Source organism: Ovis aries, chromosome 11 (assembly GCF_016772045.2).
Source record: "Ovis aries strain OAR_USU_Benz2616 breed Rambouillet chromosome 11, ARS-UI_Ramb_v3.0, whole genome shotgun sequence".
Lineage (NCBI taxonomy): Eukaryota > Metazoa > Chordata > Mammalia > Artiodactyla > Bovidae > Ovis > Ovis aries.
The window spans coordinates 24,010,252-24,031,244 of record NC_056064.1 but is presented as its reverse complement, the minus strand read 5'-3'; the positions used below and the strand labels follow the sequence as shown (position 1 = coordinate 24,031,244).

The 20,993-nt window shown below is 42.8% G+C and overlaps 3 protein-coding genes across 3 annotated transcripts; all 3 read left to right on the top strand.

Moving 5' to 3' along the window:
• Positions 1–3,894: 3,894 nt before the first annotated feature.
• Positions 3,895–4,836, top strand: LOC101109894 (olfactory receptor 1E2-like). Its single transcript, XM_012186698.4, has one exon. The coding sequence runs from the start codon at positions 3,895–3,897 to the stop codon at positions 4,834–4,836; it is 942 nt and encodes a 313-aa protein (XP_012042088.3).
• An 8,714-nt stretch (positions 4,837–13,550) lies between these two features.
• On the top strand, positions 13,551–14,495 carry LOC101120175 (olfactory receptor 1E2). The gene has a single exon (XM_004012558.5). It carries the CDS (start codon positions 13,551–13,553, stop codon positions 14,493–14,495), a length of 945 nt encoding a protein of 314 aa, XP_004012607.3.
• A 4,982-nt stretch (positions 14,496–19,477) lies between these two features.
• On the top strand, positions 19,478–20,422 carry LOC101119916 (olfactory receptor 1E2-like). The gene has a single exon (XM_004012557.3). The coding sequence runs from the start codon at positions 19,478–19,480 to the stop codon at positions 20,420–20,422; it is 945 nt and encodes a 314-aa protein (XP_004012606.3).
• The last annotated feature ends 571 nt before the right edge of the window (positions 20,423–20,993 follow it).

Genomic DNA, 20,993 nt, shown 5'->3' with positions numbered 1-20,993 from the left:
ACGAAGACAGAGCACAGCCAGAAAATAGCTCATTATGGCTTTGTGGCCATAGAGAGCTGCAGCAGCAGGAAGAGCTGGAGACCAGGAGCTATTCTGACACATTTGGGGAGTATCCGAGACAATGGAAGTGGCGGGTGTCAGTAATGTTTTCCCACAGAGGTAAGAAGGCTGAAGTACTTCAGTGCGATTCAAACTGGGTTTTCTTCTTCATCTTGGCTTGAGGAAGAGTGGAATACGATCGAGGAGAGTTTCTCTTGTCTCTAATTCTAGTACTTTCTATATATCTGCATATAGTTGTGTCATAGATAGCTACTCCTAGTTAGCGTCAGGTGGTTTATGGGAAATGGCGTTTTACTGAGAGATTTTGCCATCCTGAGAATCTTTCCAAAATACGTGTCTTGGGGACTTCCAGGTGTTCCTGTGGTTAAGACTCTGTGCTTCCACATCACAGGGCATGGGTTTGATCGCTGGTCAAGGGACTAAGATCCCACATGCTGCCCAACATGGCCCCCAAACCAAAACAAAATGTGCATCTTTCTTAACACTTTACTCAAACCACTGAAGGCTTCTTGTTGCCCACCAAAAACATCCTATTACACACTGCAGATTTTTAGGATGTTCCTAGTATGGCTTCTGGAGAAGGCAATGGCACCCCACTCCAGTACTCTTGCCTGGAAAATCCCATGGACAGAGGAGCCTGGTGGGCTACAGTCCACAGGGTCGCTAAGAGTTGGACACGACTGAGCGACTTCCCTTTCACTTTTCACTTTCACGCATTGGAGAAGGAAATGGCAACCCACTCCAGTGTTCTTGCCTGGAGAATCCCAGGGACGGGGGAGCCTGGTTGGGCTGCCGTCTATGGGGTCGCACAGAGTCAGATACGACTGAAGCGACTTAGCAGCAGCAGCAGCAGTATGGCTTCACCAACCATCCTCTTTTACTTTCCACCTGTGGGCTCCAACCACAAAGGTCTGCTGTCCATTCCCTAAAGAGGCAGTGGTTAGGCTTTCCTGCAGAGCTCTGCATCCTCAATTTCCCTCAAGGCATTGTCAGGTGTGACTGTCATGATGTAATCAGGAGTGCTCACTCCTGGATCCTAAGAGCATTGGTCCTAGAGAGGTCCTGGGTAATTGCTTTGAGTTTTAATGGATCCAGGAGGCAACCAGTCCTCTGGGATCCTCCTGGGGTCCTTGGGAATGATGCTGAGCTGAATGCAGGGGATCATGAGAAGATGGTTTCAGACACAGGTGATGACTGCAGAGGGGTTTTATGAGGAGGAATAAAGGGGAGCAGAATCTCAGGTCACGGTCCTGGAGTCACCCTCAAACACTAGGTAAGTTGGGCAGAGGGTGAATGAGCTAATCCCCTTAGAAACCTTTCAACTTGAGGGTCTTGGTTTCCCAGGTTGTGTGATGTTCTGCAGGAGAATTTTGCAGGTATGGTAATGCTCCTCTTTTCTACCTCTCTCCCTCCTAAAATTTCACTACGTTTGAGAAATGTTTATTGATATTCCACCAGTTATAATCTGCTTTCATTACTGACAATGTTCTTGTGTATTACTCACCGTAATATTTATTCCCACGATATTGAATAATTTCAGCATACTGACAGCTCATTCTAGACATTAATATCATAGTTCTGAACCCCTATTTTATATTAGAATCACTTTGGAGCTTTAGAAAATTTTGTATGGATGTTGCACAGCAGAAACTGACACAATATTGTGACGCAATTGTATTGTTTTTCAGTCTCCAAGTCGTGTCTGACTCCTCACAATGGCATGGACTGAAGCAATTATATTCCAGTAAAAGATCGTGGTTAAATTTATCTGACGGCTTCAGTAATCTTTATTTTTAAAATGTATCAGATATCCTTGCTACTCACTGTGTAGTCCCTGGACTGCGTTAGCTGGATGCTGATTAAATTGCAGAAGCATTAGGCCATAATAAAGTTATTATTACTTTCCAAAAAAAAAAATGCAGGCAGAGTTACTATATCAAAATCAGGGTTTATCAGAACTCCCAGGCAATTTTAATGGGTTACGAAATTTTAGAATCACTGCATTATGTTGCTTTAAATGAAGTCCAGTCTGAGAACTACTGACTTAACAAGTGAAGAAAGTGAGAGGCTCATGGCATCACCAGTGACAACATCCCACTGTGATGCCGGTATCTATATCCATGTGTAAAACCTGTTGACATGGCTGGATCAACCTGCATCAGGGAGTGAAATCCCAGATATTGGATTCAGTTACGTCTTTCATGAAGGAGCTTCCCACATCTAATGATGTTTCTCCTTTGCTTTTTTTTTCTTTTTGCCAGCTTTTGGCATGCTGAGATGGATTAATCAGGATTCTTGAAAGAAAATGAACCATTTGGAAAGTACATCTATACCTATGTTTATTTTATTTATATAGATAAATACCTCTATTTATATCCTCTGTAATGGTGAAAAAAAGTGTATCTTGTGTGGAGACATGTTCCAAGGGGACAAATTACATCCATAAATTCAGTAATGCAGTGTCAAATTCAGTGCCAAAGGGCTGGCACTAGGAGTTGAATCTAGTACTTCTGGTTCTGGGAGGATTTAGTAGGAATAGACAGCAAAGTCCTAATTTAGAAGGAGTTTGTGGTCTTTCAAGTTGGAAGAATGCATGTTTCAGCTGGAAGCACAACCAATGAGTGTTATGATACATCAACCACGTCCAGACACTCTGCCAGCTGCAAGCACTGCTGCAGTCGTATCGGCAGACATGGCCTTTCCTACGGGTAGTCTACCATTCTATTAACAGTGTGATCAAAGGATACCAAAGAAGGGTTCAATCTTGGAAGCAAGGAGACGAGTTAAGAGGCCATCCCAACGGTAGAGAGAGGACATGATGTCACCAGATCAAGGGTATTGAGAGTGGCTAATGGGAGTATCTGAAAGGGTAGGAGAATCAAGTGGTGGATCTGTAGGACATACCCACAGGAAGCTGATAATGACCAAAGGACGGAATGAAAGAAAACTTTCGGGTTGTGGAGTACCTGGATTCCCTTTTACTGAAATATGAGAAGCTAAAGGAGAAGGGAATTGAGGAAGTGGTGAGGAGACATTGGAGCATGGGCAAGGGCTTCCCTGGCGGCTCAGGCGGTAAAGCTTCTGTCTGCAGTGCAGGAGAACTGGGTTTGATCCCTGGGTTGGGAAGATCCTCTGGAGAAGGAAATGGCAGCCCAGTGCAGTACTCTTGCCTAGAAAATCCCATGGACGAAGGAGCCTAGTAGATTGCAGTCCATGGGGTAGCAAAGAGTTGGACTGGGCGACTTAAGGAGATATCATGAGTTTCTTTGCTGAAAATTAGGGTGTAATGTCCAAGGGAAGATAGCAGTTAGGCAACTGAATATCTTCTTTCATAGGTTAAAGAGACATTTGCAACTAAAGCTCAAATAATCATCAAACCCACTGGAGTAGATGAGTTTTCCTTCATGGTATATATAGAATTATTACAGGTAGTTTATCTTTTCCAAAGGAAAAGGTGAAAAGGAAAAGCCTTGGAGCATCAATCATCTTGAAAACATTGACAAAACAGAAGCCAATTACAGTTAGTGGAGGGTAAGAAGAAAAACCTGTACATCATGTGTCTCAGGACCTAGAGGATAAGAGTGTGCTTTAAAAAATCTGGAATATTGCTACATTTTAAAGCAACATGAAGACAATAAATCATTTCCAATCATGGAGATTCTGATTATAGAGATTTGGAGTCCTGTAAAGATTGTAATTATTGTGACGAGAATGATATAAAGTATTTTTGCAAAGCATCTAGTGGCCCATATATCATAGAAATATGTTCATTTTGAAATTCAAGTTTTCATGGGCGTTGTTATTCCTTCCTAAAGGTACTGGAGACAGAGCGTGATGGGAAGGAATCAAAATGTTGTCTCAGAGTTCCTTCTACTGGGACTGCCCATTGAGTCAGAACATCAAAACCTGTTCTATGTCCTGTTCCTGGCCATGTACGTTACCACCATCCTGGGGAACCTTCTCATCATCATCCTCATTTGCCTGGACCCCCACCTCCACACACCCATGTATTTGTTTCTCAGTAACCTGTCTTTCTCTGACCTCTGCTTCTCCTCTGTCACAATGCCCAAATTGCTACAGGACATGCAGAGCCAAGACCCGTCCATCTCTTATGCTGGCTGCCTGACACAAATGTACTTCTTCCTGTTCTTTGCAGACCTGGAGGACTTCCTCCTTGTGGCCATGGCCTATGACCGCTATGTGGCCATCTGCTTCCCCCTGCACTACACCGCCATCATGGGCCCCAGGCTCTGTTCCTTCCTGGTGGTGCTGTCCTGGGTGCTGACCACGGTCCCTGCCATGTTATACACCCTGCTCATGGCCAAACTGTGTTTTTGTGCAGACAATGTGATCCCCCACTTTTTCTGTGACATGTCTGCTCTTCTGAAGCTGTCCTGCTCTGACACTCGAGTGAATGAGCTGGTGATATTTGTTGTTGGAGGGCTCATTATTGTCCTGCCATTCCTACTCATCATCATGTCTTATGCACGAATTATTTTCTCTATCCTTAAGGTCCCCTCTGTTAAGGGCATCTGCAAAGCCTTCTCCACCTGTGGCTCCCACCTCACTGTGGTGTCCCTGTTTTATGGGACAATTATTGGTCTCTACTTATGTCCATCAGCTAATAATTCTACTGTTAAGGAGACTGTGATGGCTATGATGTACACTGTGGTGACCCCCATGCTGAACCCCTTCATCTATAGCCTGAGGAACAGAGACATGAAGGGAGCTCTGGGAAGAGTCTTTTGTAAAAAGAAATTTCATTTCTTTCTATGATGGTAAAGTTGGTAAAATTTATAATGGTAAATGTCTACATAATTTTATCCAGTAGATGTGTTGATATTAATGTTGGGATATTAACCATAACTTTTTTCAATAATCTTTTTGTTACAATTTCATAATAAGATATTGTCCAATAAGTAAAAGAGATAAAGTGGAGGTTTGTAGTTGGACTTGGAAAGGGGATGTCCATGACCTACAAGTCTTCCTCTTTTTTTCTCTTCAGGTGACCCTAAGAAGAATTATTTTTAAACTTCCAGTTAATCATTGTGTCACCCCCCTTTAAAAAACTGCTTCCAATGTTTAATTTACTGATAAAATAAATATCACTTTTTTTGAGCATGACTTCTCTCCTCTGCATGTGTTTAAGCATGTACAACACCATATTGTTAACTATAGGTACTATCTTATATTTTACTGCTTACTCATTTTATATAACAGAAATTTCATGCCCATAAAAAAATCAGCTTTCTATTTTCTCTTCATCCCAGCTCCTGACAACCACCATTCTGTTCTCTCTTCTATAAATATAACTATTGTGATAACTCACATCTAAAACGGAATCATTCAGTCCTTGTCCTTCTGTTAGTGGGTTATTTCACTTAGTGCCATGTCCTGTAGGCTCATCCACATAGTCAGCCAATTCGAATATTTTTTTTTTTAAAGACTGAGTGATATTCCATTATATGCATATACCACATTCTCTCTATCCATTTCTTGGTTAATAGACATATGAATTTTCTCCATATCTTGGCTATTGTGAATATTGTTGACGTGAATGATGAACAGTGGGTATCACTTCATGTTCCTCATGTCATTTCCTTTGGGTATACACCCAGAATTGGGATTGCTGGGTCATGTGGTAGCTCTTTTTTTTTTTTTGAGAACTGTCACAGTGGCCCTGATTATGATTATACATTATACGAAAAGTGCAGATCAATATCCCACTAGTTTGTTGTCTATATCTGTGAGTCTGTTTCTGTTTTGTATATATATTGAATTTCACATGTAAGTGACGTTATATAGTATTGGTCTTTGTCTGACTTATTTCAATAGGCATAATATTCTTTAGGTCCATCCACATTGCTGCAAATGGCAGAATTGTGTGCTTTTTAATGCTGAATGATGTTCCATTGCATGTATACATCATAGCTTCTTTATCCGTTTATCTGTGGATGGACATTTGTGTTTCTTCCACATCATGGCTATTGTAAACAGTGCTGCTATGAACCTGGGTGCACGTGTCTTTTTGAATTAGTATTTTTGCTTTTTTTTTCCAGATATATATCCAGGAGTGGAATTGCTGGGTCATATGGCAGTTCTATTTTTATTTTTTCTATGAACCTCCATACTGTTTTCCACAGTGGCTGCACCAATTTACATTCTACCAACAGTGTAAAAGGGTTCCCTTTCTCCACATCTTCTCCAACATTTTTATTTGTGTTCTTTTTGATGATAGCCCAATCTGATAGGTATGAGGGGATATCTCATTGCAGTTTGACTTGCTTATCACTAATAATTAGCAATGTTGAACATCTTTTCATGTGCCTGTTGGCCATCTGTATGTCTTCTTTGCAAAACTGTCCCTATCCTCTGAACATTTTTAATGAGATTTTTGTTTTTTTACTTTGAGTTATAAGAGTTTTATAAAAATATATTTTGTATATTAACCCTTTATCAGGTATATGATTTGCAAATATTTGCTCCCATTAGGTGTGTTGCCTTTGCATTTTGTTGGTGGTTTTGTTTTTTTTTTGCTATGCAGAAGTTTTTTAGTTTGAGGTCGTTCCCATTTATTTCTGTTTTTGTTGCTTATGTCTTTGGTGTCATATTCAAAGAATAGTCACCAAGACCTATGTCAAAACTTTACTGCCTATGTTTCTTCTAGGAGTTTTTTTAGTTTTAGGTCTTAGTTCAAGCATTAACACATTTGAGTTAAATTCTATTGCATTTTCAGTTCCCCAGTGCCATTTATTGAAGAGACTGTCCTTCCTCATTGTATTTTTAAAGTACATCTTATTGATATAATAGCACCAGAACTTTAAATGCTCGGATATAAATCATACACAATATATACAAGGTCTATATCTTGAAATCACAAAACTCTGATTAAGAACTCATTGAGAACTGAAGAAACTGATAGATACAACATGTTCACGGAATGAAAGACTCGACGTTGTTAAGATGTTCTCCTGAAACCGATCTAGAGATTCAACACATTTCAGTTAAATTCCAGAGGATTTTTTGTGGTATAAATGGACAATAAGGTTACAAAATACACATGTAAAGGCAAAGAAACCAAAAAAGTAAATTTACTATGGCTAAAAGATTAAAAATGGTGGCATTAGAGAAATACAGATCAATGTAGAGAGTATAGAATACCTTATAAAATCCAAAAACTAGACTCAATCATGCACCATTCATTGATCACTGACAAATGTGCAAAGACAATTCAGTAGAAAACAGTCTTGTCAGCCAATGATGCTGGAGAACTTGGATTTCCATGTGAAAAAACAAACTTCAATCCACACCTCATGTTAACAAAACCAATTCATTCTTGATGGATCATTTGCTTAAATACTAGTATAAATACTGAGATGGTTTCCCATGACACTGCGTTTCATGGAGTCAGAGAAATCCCACAGCAGGAAGCTTGAACCATGTGGAACAGAATGGAGGCGAGGTGCCATCAGGTTGCACTACTAAAGCTTGCTGAAGCCAGTGCAGAGCTGGTTACTAAGCCATGTCTGGGAGAGGAGATGAAGCTGAGAGAATTGAAGATGTGCAAGAAGTGTCTCATGTAGGTCTCAAGGGAGGACTGCTTCTACCAAGGGATGTAACAGTGGTTTCATAAACTGGAAGTTGAACAAATCACCTGGACATTTTGTGGTCCTTATGTGAAAGAAAGATGAAGTTGCTCAGTCATGTCCGACTCTGTGCAACCCCATAGACGGCAGCCCACCAGGCTCCCCCATCCCTGGGATTTTCCAGGCAAGAACACTGGAGTGGGTTGCCATTTCCTTCTCCAATGCATGAAAGTGAAAAGTCAAAGTGAAGTTGCTCAGTCATGTCCGACTCCTAGCGACCCGATGGACTGCAGCCTACCAGGCTCCTCTGTCCATGGGATTTTCCAGGAAAAAGTACTAGAGTGGGCTGCCATTGCCTTCTCCAGGGGATCTTCCTGACCCAAGGATTGAACCAGGGTCTCCCACATTGTAGGCAGACGCTTTACCATCTGAGCCACCAGGGAAGTCGCTTATGAGAACCCATATGCAAAGATTAACATTACCTGAGCCTGGGTTGGTGCTATAAATTAGAATGTGCAAAAACGAATGTGCAAAGACATTCACAACTGGGTTTCTCCATACAACTGGGTCAGAAAGGACCATGTCTGCAATTCTAGGGAATTCTCTGGGTGCCACTTAGTATTTTCTATTTAAAAATAAATATCAATAAAACTAAAACAAGTTGATAAGGCAAGACCAGTGAAGATGCTGATTCACTAGGAATGAAGATTTGCATTATGTGATCATGTGAGAACGCCATACAGCTGAGATGGTGGCCGAGGAGAACACAGAATGGGTGGTGAAAAAAGGTGTTATGGCTTTGTGGCCATAGTTAACGGTGCATAAGGAAGAGCTGGAAACTAGGAGATATTCTGACACATTTGGGGAGTATTAGAGATGATGTTGGGCTATACAGGTGGTGCAATGATAAACAAACCACCTGCCATTGTAGGAGATGTGGGTTCAATCCCTGGGTCAGGAAGACCCCCTAGAGTAGGAAATGGCAACTCACTCCAGTATTCTTGCCTGAAAGATTCCTTAGACAGAGGAGGCTGGTAGACTATGGTCCTGCTGCTGCTGCTGCTGCTGCTGCTAACTCTCTTCAGTCGTGTCCGACTCTGTGCGACCCCATAGACGGCAGCCCAACAGGCTCCCCCATCCCTGGGGTTCTCCAGGCAAGAACACTGGAGTGGGTTGCCATTTCCTTCTCCAATGCATGAAAGTGAAAAGTGAAAGTGAAGTTGCTCAGTTGTGGCCGACTCTTTGCGACCCCATGGACTGCAGCCTACCAGGCTCCTCTGTCCATGGGAGTTTCCAGGCAAGAGTATTGGAGAGGAGTGCCATCGCCTTTTCCGGGACTATGGTCCATGGCGTCACAAAGTGTCAGACATGACTGAGCGACTGACCATGCACACACATGCAGAGATGATGGTGGTTGCAGGTGCTATTCATGTTTTCTCACAGAGGCAAGAAGGCAGAAGTATCTCAACAGGATTCAAACTGGATTTTCTTTTATGTCTTGGCTTGAGAAAGAATTGAACATGGCCAGGGAGAGTTTGTCTTTTTTCTTATTCTAGCACTTTCTATTTATCTGCATATAGGTGTGTCAGAGGTATCTACTTATTGCTAGCTGCAAGTGATTCTTGGAAAATGGTGTTGTATTGAGAGATGCTGCCACCTTGAGACTCTTTCCAAAATATGCGTCTTTTTTGACACTTTGCCCTAACCACCGATGGCTTCTTGTTGCCCACAGAAAACCATCTGCTACACTCCTCAGATATTTTAGGATACTCACAGTAGGGCTCCTGCTTGTTTTATGACTTCACGAACCATCCTCTCTTACCTCCCAAAGTGTCGGCTCCCTCCACAAGTGTCCCATGTCCATTCCCTAAACAGGCAGTGATTAAGCTTTCATGTATGAGCTTCTCTCCATCTTCACCTTCCCCCAAAGAATAGTCAGAGGTGATCAGTGATTGTAATCAGTCGCTGCTCCACGACCCTGAGAGCATTTGTCCTAGAGAAAGTGAAAGTGTTAGTGGCTAAGTCGTGTCTGACTCTTTGTGACCCTATGGATGATAGCCCACCAGGTTCCTCTGTCCATGGGATTTTTCCAGGTAAGAGTACTGGAGTGCATTGCCATTCCGTTCTCCAGGGATTGAACCTGCGTCTCCTGCACTGAAGGCAGATTCTTTACCATCTGAGCCACCATGGGAGGTGGTGTCCTAGGGAGCCCTTGGCTAATTACTTTGACTTTAATGAGTTCCTCCAGGATCCAGACTCCTCTGGGATCCAGGGCCCCTTAGGCCCGAGGATGTGCAGGATGGGAGATGTGAGAAGGAAGTTTCAGACACAGGTGATGTCTGCAGAGACTGATATCTCACATGCTTTAGTGGAGGAAGTAGAGCAGGACCTCAGGTCAGGATCCTGGAGTCACCCTCACACACTGGGTAAGTTGGGCAGAAGGTGAATGAGCTGGTCATTTAGGGTTCTTCCAACCTGAGGGTCTTGATTTCCCAGGTTGAATGGTGTTCAGTAGGAGAGTTTTTCAAGTACAGTGATGCTTTTCTTTTCCACCTCTCTACTTCCCCAAATTTCACTACACTGGAGAAGTTTTTACTAATGTTCACTCATTTAATCTACTTTTTATTAATAATAGCATTCTTACGTATTACTTACCATATCATTTATTCCTACAGCATTGTGTAGTTTCAGTATACTAATAACTTTTAAGGTAGGCACTAATGCCATACTTCTGAACCCTTGTTTTATTTTAGAATCACCTTGGAGTTTCAAAAAACTCTGTATGGACGTCCTCTCAAAGATTGTGATTATATTTATCTGAGGGGTCCAGTGATCTTTGTTTTTAAAAGCATCATGTATTCTTCCTACTCACTGTGAAGCCCATGGACTACAGCATGGGCATTACCTGGGTGCGGATTAGAGTGCAGAAACAGGCCTACTGTATCAAAATCAGTGTTTTACTAGCACTCCCGGGGGATTTTTCAGGGTTATTAAATTTTAGAAGCATTGCCCTAGATTTACTTAAGTGCAGTTCTGGCTGAGAACTACTTACTGAAGAAGGTGAGAGGCTCATGGCACCATCAATGACAACATCCCCAAGTCCTGTCTCTGGTTAGTGATCGCTAGTCACACTCTTAATACAAATGTAATCCCCAGTCACACAAATGAAGTCCTGCTCATTTGCCAGGGAACAAAATTCTGAGGAACAAGTGTTTCTTCCTAGTGTTGTGTCTTTATGTAATATCCATGTATAAAGCCTATTGGCATGGCCAGATCAGCCAGCATCAAGGGGTGAAATCCCAGCTGTTGGATTCAGTTATGTCTTTAATAAAGGAGCTTCCCACGTCTAATGGGTGCCAGTTTTTATACCTTGAGGTGCACTGAGGACTGTTAGGCTTCTCCAGAGAAACAGATCCAATAGAGAATTTTATCTATATCTATCCATATATGTGCATGTATCTCTGTTACCTATATCATCTGTATTAGTATAATAGTAGTGTGTTTGAAAGGGCTTCTCAGGTAGTTCAGTGGTAAAGAATCTGCCTGCCAGTGCAAGAGATGCAGGAGACACGGGTTCAATCCGTGGGTTGGGAACATTCCCCTGGAGCAGGAAATGGCAACCCGCTCCAGTATTCTTGCCTGGGAAAGAAATCCCACAGACAGAGGAGCCTTGTGGGCTACAGTCCATGGGATCACAAAGAACTGGATACAACTAAGGGACTGAGCATATAGTGTGTTTGAGGTTCGAGAACAAATACCACGGGGACAACATTGCTCCACACATGTTGTAATACAGGGTCAAATTTAGTGCTAAATGGTTGAGAGTAGTGAGTTTCTGTCCTGAGAGGGGTTAGTAAGAGTAGTGATTCTAACTTAACAGGAGTTTTGCTGGCTTTAAAGTTGGAGGAATGCACATCGCAACCTGAAGCACAACCAGTGGATGTTTATGAAACACCACCTGTATGCAGGCACTGGGCCGGATGCTGGCTCTGCGGCAGCTGTGAAGGCAGACATGAGCCTTTCCTACGTGGAGTGTATAATCCAGTGAAGAAGCCAGCTATAGAGAAACGATCGCATTGTCATGCAGTGCTGTGGGGACGCTTGGAAACATAGCAGTGCATTCTCCTCTGGTCTGGGGGAGCTAGGGAAGGTTTGCAGGGCAGATGACATGAAATGTGTGTGAAGGAGAAATACGGGAAGCCATGGGAAGAGGGAGCAGCAGGGAGAGAACTCTAGGGAAGAGGAACAGTGAGTGCAGAGTGCTGGAGCAAGAGTGCTGTGTTTAAGCCCAGCTTTGCTGCAGAGGGAAATGTGAGTACATTTGCGGGGCCAGATGAAGTTTCAGTTAGGCAAGGGTGAGGTCATGAGTCACTTTTTGAAGGGAATTTGCCTTTAAGGAATTTGCCTTTATGTGAAGAGCAATGGGAATCCACAAAGACTTTATGGAGAACGGTTACCCGTTCTTCATCTTCAAATGCCTACTGTGATGAAGGATACTGATGGATTTCAAGTACGGAAGCAGGGAGATGAATTAAGAGGCTGTTCCAAAGATTAAGATTGACATATACACCCTACTATATATAAAATAGATAACTAATAAGAACCTACTGTAAAACCCAGGGAACTATACTCAATACTCTGTAATGGCCTATATGGGAAAATAATTTTAAAAAAGAGTGGATGTATGTATAGATATAACTGATTCTGCCTGCCAGTGCAGGGGATGCAAGATATGTGGGTTTGATGCCTGAGTCAGGAAGATCCCCAGCAGTAGGAAATGGCAACCCACTCCAGTATTCTTGCTTGGGAAATTCCATGGTCAGAGGAGTCTGCCAGGCTGCAGTCCATGGGGCTTCGAAGAGCTGGAAACACACACACACGCGCCTGATTCACTGTGCTGTACACCTGAAGCTGGCACAACGTTGTAAATCAGCTATATTCCAATGACATATTTAAACATGGTTCCAATAGTATAAATAAGACGTGATGTCAAACTGATCTAAGGTGGGGACAGTTTGGATAAGGAGTGAATGAAGGAGAAAGAATCTCTAGATCTTGTTGACAGATGTTGGGTATTGATAATGGAAAGGAGGAAATGAAAGAAGACTTTCACGTTTTAATCTGGATAACCTGGAAGTCTTCTTCTGGGATATGGAAGACCTGAGGAGGAGGGAATCGGGAGAGGCACAAAGGAATATTGTGTGTTTCTTTTGGAATCTGTTTAACTGAAGATGCCTGTAATACATCCAAGGAGAGATAATATTCAAGCAATTGACTATCTTCTTCTATGAGATAGAAAGACTTCTACAACTGAAGTCTAAATGGTAACCAAGCCATTGAAGTAGATGAGGTTTTCTTGGTGCATGTGTGCTAATTCTCTTCAATCTTGTCCAATTTAGAAAGCCCATGGACTGTAACCCTCCAGGCTGCACTGTCTCTGAATTGGCAGGTAGGTTCTTGACCACTAGCACCACCTGGGAAGCCCTTTTCTTATGGTATCTACAATTATAAGAGAACAGTGTTTAGGAAAAACCCTGGAACATCAATCAAGTTGAAGATAGAGAGAAAAGAGAAGCCAGTAGAGTACTGAGGATGTTTGACCAGGCACGTGTGGGAAAAACCAACGTATTATGTGTCTCAGGAGCCAAGGGGTAAGAATATTTTAGGAAAGTTGGAATATTGTTTCATGTTAAAGAGAAATGAAGAAAATAAGTCATTTCCAAAGATAGAGATTCTGATTATAGAGAATTGGGGTCCTGTAAAAATTGTAATGATGGTGATGAGAAAAATATAAAATAGTTTTACAAAGCACCTAAGAGCCAGTTTCTCATAGCAATAAGTTCATTCTGAAATTCAGGTTTTTCTGACACTATTACTTCTTCCTAAAGATACTGGAGACAGAGCATGACAGGAAGGAATCAAACTACTGTCTCAGAGTTCCTCCTGCTGGGACTGCCCATCAACTCAGAGCATCAGAACCTGTTCTACGCCCTGTTCCTGGCCATGTATGTTACCACTGTTCTGGGGAACCTTCTCATCTTCGTACTCATTTGCCTGGACCCCCACCTCCACACACCCATGTATTTGTTTCTCAGTAACCTGTCTTTCTCTGACCTCTGCTTCTCCTCTGTCACAATGCCCAAACTGCTGCAGAATATGCAGAGCCAAGACCCATCCATCCCTTATGCTGGCTGCCTGACACAAATGTACTTCTTCCTGTTCTTTGCAGACCTGGAGGACTTCCTCCTTGTGGCCATGGCCTATGACCGCTACGTGGCCATCTGCTTCCCCCTGCACTACACCGCCATCATGGGCCCCAGGCTCTGTCTCTCCCTGGTGGTGCTGCCCTGGATACTGACCACATCCCATGCCATGTTACACACCCTGCTCATGGCCAGGCTGCATTTTTGTGAAGACAATGTGATCCCCCACTTTTTCTGTGATTTGTCTGCTCTGCTGAGGCTGTCCTGCTCTGACACTCGAGTGAATGAGCTGGTGATATTTTTTGTCGGAGGGCTCATTATCGTCATCCCATTCCTACTCATCATCATGTCTTATGCACGAATCGTGTCCTCCATCCTCAAGGTCCCTTCTGCCAAGGGCATCTGCAAGGCTTTCTCCACCTGTGGCTCCCACCTCACTGTGGTGTCTCTCTTCTACGGGACAATTATTGGTCTCTATTTATGCCCATCAGCTAATAATTCCACTGCTAAGGAGACTGTCATGTCTATGATGTACACAGTGGTGACCCCCATGCTGAACCCCTTCATCTACAGCCTGAGGAACAGAGACATGATGGGAGCTCTCCGAAGAGTCTTTTGCAAAAAGAAAAACGCCTTCTCTCTATGACTGTAAAGTTAGGATGATGATAAAATTGGGATTTCTACACAATTTTATTTAGTAGGTATATTGATATCAATATTATGATATTAACCCAGATTTCTGTTTTAAATGATCTTTTTTTTTGTTTACAATGGCTTAGTAGGATATTGCCTAATAAGGAAAAGAGATACAGTGGAGGTATGTAGTAGGACTTGGAAAGGGGATGTCAGTGACCTCCTAGCTGGATCTTTCTCATTTTTATCTCCAGGTTACTCAAAGAAGCTTCATTTTTAAATTTCCAATTAATCTTTGTGCCCTCCCTACACTTTTTTTTCCATTACTGTTTTCAATGTTTGATTTACTGCTGAAATAAACACTGTTGTTTACTGAGCGTTTACTCATTTACTTGTTGACACACCCTCTCCCCTCTGCCCTTGACCCGCCACCTTGGACAGACCTTCCATGAATGAAGAGACTGAAACTGCAGAACCTGGGCCCACAGTAGGATACTCATATTTACTGAACCAGACAGCTCCCAATGTAGTTACTTTTATCATCCTCCCATTTGAAAATATGGAGGCGACTAAAAGAAACAGCACAGCTGTGATAGCTTGTAAAATAGCGTTAATCTGGGATGTGCTGCCTCCTTGCCCACTGTGGGCCGCTATGGCAGTAAATTCTTGGGCCAGTGGTCTCGTCCTAAACCTGGCCCTTTTGGATGTGTGAGGCCGCCATCCGGGCCATGCCATGCTCCTAGGAAGGTGACTTAGAACCCAGGTCTGCCACACTAAAGGTGGAGAGGAGAGCCTTTTCTTCAGTGTCTGTGCCCCTTATTTAAACAATTAATTTATCATGTTTTTTGAAAAAGTAACAAAAAACATGCATTATATAATACTGTGTCCTCCAGGTCAATGCTATTTAAAATTCAAAATTCTCCCATGCTTACCTCCTGTAAACTGGACTTTTAATTGTTGAGTATAGATATTTACTTATCTCTTCTTGAGCAAGGGTTTGCATTATTCTGTCTCTTAACCTTCTCTCCTCTGAGTTTATGTCTCCAGTGTCCTCTTGACCTGCCCTGAACCTCAAGTGAGTGTTCTATCTCCTTTGCTACTTTACCATCTCCTTTGATATAGTTCATCTTTGTTGTTGTTTAGTTGTTAAGTAGTGTTTACACATTTTTGACCCCATGGACTGTAGCCCACCAGGTTCCTCTGTCCATGGGATTTTCCAGGCAAGAATGCTGGAGAATGTTGCCATTTCCTTCTCCAGGGGATCTTCCTGACCCAGGGATCGAACCTGGGTCTCCTGCATTGCAAGCCGATTTTCACCATCTGAGCCACCATGGGAGGTGGTGTCTTAGAGAGGCCTTGAGTAATTACTTTGTCTTTAATGAGCTCCTCCAGGACCCAGACTCCTCTGGGAGGCAGGGCCCGTTGGGCCCAAGGATGTGCAGAATGGGAGATGTGGATAGGATTTTCCAGAAGCCAGAGATGACTTTAGAGGCTGTTATCTCACACGCCTTAGTGAATAAAGGGGAGCAGGATCTCAGGTCACAGTCCTCTCACACTGGCTAAGCTGGGCAGAGAGTACATAAGCTGGTCCATTAGGGTTTTTCCAATCTGAGAGTCTTGATTTTTCAGGTTGTGTGGTACTCTCCAGGAGAGTTTTTCAAGTTAGGTAATGCTTTGCTTTTCTACCTCTCTGCTTCCCAAAACTTTGCTACATTTGAGAAGTTTTAATAACAACATTCTTATTGATTTCTTACCATGTCATTTATTCCCAGAAGGTTGTGTAATTTCAGTGTACTAACAACTCTTGAGGTAAGTATTAATGCCACACTTCTGAATCCTTGTTTTATTTTAGAATTATCTTGGAGCTTTAAGATCTGTGTATGGGCTTCCTCTCAAAGACTGTGATTATATATCTCAGGGTATAGTAGATCTCGAATCCAATAGATTCTTGGTACTCATTGTGAAGCCCATGGACGGAAGAGGGGCATTACCTGGGTGCTGATTAAAATGCAGAGGCAAGCCTACTATATCCAAATCACTGTTTTACAAGCACTCCTAGTAGACTTTTCAAGGATATTAAATTTAAGAAGCATTACCTTAGATTTCCTTTAGTGCAGTTCTGCCTGAAAACTACTGACTTAACTGGTGAAGAAGGTGAGAGGCTCATGGCACCATCAGTGAAAACATCCCCTAGTCCTGTTTCTGGTTTGTGATCGCTAGTCACACTCTTAACACAGATGTGATCTCCAGTCACACAAATGGGGTCCCGCTCATTTGCCAGGGAGATAAAACTCTTAGAAACCAGGTGTCTCTCCCCAGTGTTTTGCCTCCATGTAAATTCCATGTGAAAACCTTCTGACGTAGCTGGATCAGCCAGCATCAAGGGGTGAAATCCCAGCTGTTGGATTCAGTTATGTCTGTAATGAAATAGCTTTCCACATCTAATGATGCTTCTCTGCTTTTTTGTCCACTTTGAGGTGCACTATGAAGTGTTAGGTTTCTCCAGAGAAACAGATCCAATGGAGAATTTTATCTCTATCTATCCACATATGTGCTTAAGTCTCTATTATCTATATCATCCATATCAGTGTAATAGGAGTGTGTTTGAAAGGGCTTCTCAGGTAGCTCAGTGGTAAAAATCTGCCTGCCAGCACAGGGGATGCAGGAGGTATGGCTTTGATCCTGGGCTGGGAAGATTCTCCTGGGGAAGGAAATGGCAACCCGCTCCAGTATTCTTGCCTGGGAAATCCCACAAGCAGAGGCATCTGATGAGCTACAGTCCATGGGATCGCAAAGAGTTGGACACGAACAGGAGACTGAGCTACATACAGTGTGTCTGAGGTACAAGAATCAATACCACGGGGACAACATTGTTCCACACATTTTGTAATACAGGGTCAAATTTAGTGCTAAATGGTCTAAGGTGGTGAGTTTCTGTCCTGGGAGGGGTTAGTAAGAGTAGTGATTCTAACTTAACAGGAGTTTTGCTGGCTTTAAAGTTGGAGGAATGCACATCGCAACCTGAAGCACAACCAGTGGATGTTTATGAAACACCACCTGTATGCAGGCACTGGGCCGGGTGCTGGCTCTGCGGCAGCTGTGAAGGCAGACATGAGCCTTTCCTATGTGGAGTTTATAATCCAGTGAAGAAGGTAGCTATAGAGAAATGACCCCGTTGTCATGGAGTACTGTGGGGACAAGAAGGATGCTTGGAAACATAGCAGTGCATTCTCCTCTGGTCTGGGAGTGCTAGGGAAGGTTTGCAGGGCAGATGACATGAAATGTGTGTGAAGGAGAAATACGGGAAGCCATGGGAAGAGGGAGCAGCAGGGAGAGAACTCTAGGAAGAGGAACAGTGAGTGCAGAGTGCTGGAGCAAGAGTGCTGTGTTTAAGCCCAGCTTTGCTGCAGAGGGAAATGTGAGCACATTTGCGGGGCCAGATGAAGTTTCGGAGTTAGGCAAGGGTGAGGTCATGAGTCACTTTTTGAAGGGAATTTGCCTTTAAGTGAAGAGCAGTGGGAACCCACAAAGACTTTATGGAGAACGGTTACCCGTTCTTCATCTTCAAATGCCTACTGTGATGAAGGATACTGATGGATTTCAAGTACGGAAGCAGGGAGATGAATTAAGAGGCTGTTCCAAAGATTAAGATTGACATATACACCCTACTATATATAAAATGGATAACTAATAAGAACCTACTGTAAAACCCAGGGAACTATACTCAATACTCTGTAATGGCCTATATGGGAAAATAAATTTAAAAAGAGTGGATGTATGTATAGATATAACTGATTCTGCCTGCCAGTGCAGGGGATACAAGATATGTGGGTTTGATGCCTGAGTCAGGAAGATCCCCAGCAGTAGGAAATGGCAACCCACTCCAGTATTCTTGCTTGGAAAATTCCATGGTCAGAGGAGTCTGCCAGGCTGCAGTCCATGGGGCTTCGAAGAGTTGGAAACACACACACACGCGCCTGATTCACTGTGCTGTACACCTGAAACTGGCACAACGTTGTCAATCAACTATATTCCAATGACATTTTTAAACATGGTTCCAATAGTATAAATAAGACGTGATGTCAAACTGATCTAAGGTGGGGACAGTTTGGATAAGGAGTGAATGAAGGAGAAAGAATCTCTAGATCTTGTTGACAGATGTTGGGTATTGATAATGGAAAGGAGGAAATGAAAGAAGACTTTCACGTTTTAATCTGGATAACCTGGAAGTCTTTTCCTGGGATATGGAAGACCTGAGGAGGAGGGAATCGGGAGAGGCACAAAGGAATATTGTGTGTTTCTTTTGGAATCTGTTTAACTGAAGATGCCTATAATACATCCAAGGAGAGATAATATTCAAGCAATTGACTATCTTCTTCTACGAGTTAGAAAGACTTCTACAACAGAAGTCTAAGGTAATCAAACCATTGAAGTAGATGGGGTTTTCTTGGTGCAAGTGTGCTAATTCTCTGCAATCTGCTCCAACATTGAAAGCCCATGGACTATAACCTGCGAGGTTCCACTGTCTCTGCATTGGCAGGTAGGTTCTTGACCACTAGCACCACCTGGGAAGCCCTTTTCTTATGGTATATACGATTATAAGAGAACAGTGTTTAGGAAAAACCCTGGAACATCATCAAGTTGAAGATAGAGACAAAAGAGAAGCCAGTAGAGTACTGAGGATGTCTGACCAGGCACGTGTGGGAAAAACCAATGTATTATGTGTCTCAGGAGCCAAGGGGTAAGAATGTTTTAGGAAAGTTGGAATATTGTTTCATGTTAAAGAGAAATGAAGAAAATAAGTCATTTCCAAAGATAGAGATTCTGATTATAGAGAATTGGGGTCCTGTAAAAATTGTAATTATTGTGATGAGAAAAATATAAAAAAGCTTTACAAAGCACCTAAGAACCAGTTTATCGTAGCAATAAGTTCATTCTGAAATTCAGGTTTTCAAGGGCACTATTATTTCTTCTTAAAGATAGTGGAAACAGAACATGACAGGAAGGAATCAAACTACTGTCTCAGAGTTTCTCCTGCTGGGACTGCCCATCAAGTCAGAGCATCAGAACCTGTTCTACGCCCTGTTCCTGGCCATGTATGTTACCACCGTCCTGGGAAACCTTCTCATCCTCGTCCTCATTTGCCTGGACCCCCACCTCCACACACCCATGTATTTGTTTCTCAGTAACCTGTCTTTCTCTGACCTCTGCTTCTCCTCTGTCACAATGCCCAAACTGCTGCAGAATATGCAGAGCCAAGACCCGTCCATCCCCTATGCTGGCTGTCTGACACAAATGTACTTCTTCCTGTTCTTTGCAGACCTGGAGGACTTCCTCCTTGTGGCCATGGCCTATGACCGCTACGTGGCCATCTGCTTCCCCCTGCACTACACCGCCATCATGGGCCCCAGGCTCTGTCTCTTCCTGGTGGTGCTACCCTGGATACTGACCACATCCCACGCCATGTTACACACCCTGCTCATGGCCAGGCTGCATTTTTGTGAAGACAATGTGATCCCCCACTTTTTCTGTGATTTGTCTGCTCTGCTGAGGCTGTCCTGCTCTGACACTCGAGTGAATGAGCTGGTGATATTTTTTGTCGGAGGGCTCATTATCGTCATCCCATTCCTACTCATCATCATGTCTTATGCACGAATCGTGTCCTCCATCCTCAAGGTCCCTTCTGCCAAGGGCATCTGCAAGGCTTTCTCCACCTGTGGCTCCCACCTCACTGTGGTGTCTCTCTTCTATGGGACAATTATTGGTCTCTATTTATGCCCATCAGCTAATAATTCCACCATTAAGGAGACTGTCATGTCTATGATGTACACTGTGGTGGCCCCCATGCTGAACCCCTTCATCTACAGCCTGAGGAACAGAGACATGAAGGGAGCTCTCCGAAGAGTCTTTTGCAAAAAGAAAAATGCCTTCTCTCTATGACTGTAAAGTTAGGATGATGATAAAATTGGGATTTCTACACAATTTTATTTAGTAGGTATATTAATATCAATATTATGATATTAACCCAGATTTCTGTTTTAAATTAATTTTTTAATGACTTAGTAGGATATTGTCCAATAAGTAAAAGAGATACAGTGGAGGTATGTAGTAGGACTTGGAAAGGGGATGTCAGTGACCTCCTAGCTGGATCTTTCTCATTTTTCTCTCCAGGTTACTCAAAGAAGCTTCATTTTTAAATTTCCAACTAATCTTTGTGCCTTCCCTCCACCTTTTTTTTTTTCATTACTGTTTTCAATGTTTGATTTACTGCTGAAATAAACACTATTGTTTACTGAGCGTTTACTCATTTACTTGTTGACACACCCTGTCCCCTCTGCCCTTGACCCACCACCTTGGACAGACCTTCCATGAATGAAGAGACTGAAACTGCAGAACCTGGGCCCACAGTAGGATACTCATATTTACTGAACCAGACAGCTCCCAATGTAGTTACTTTTATCATCCTCCCATTTGAAAACATGGAGGCGACTAAAAGAAACAGCACAGCTGC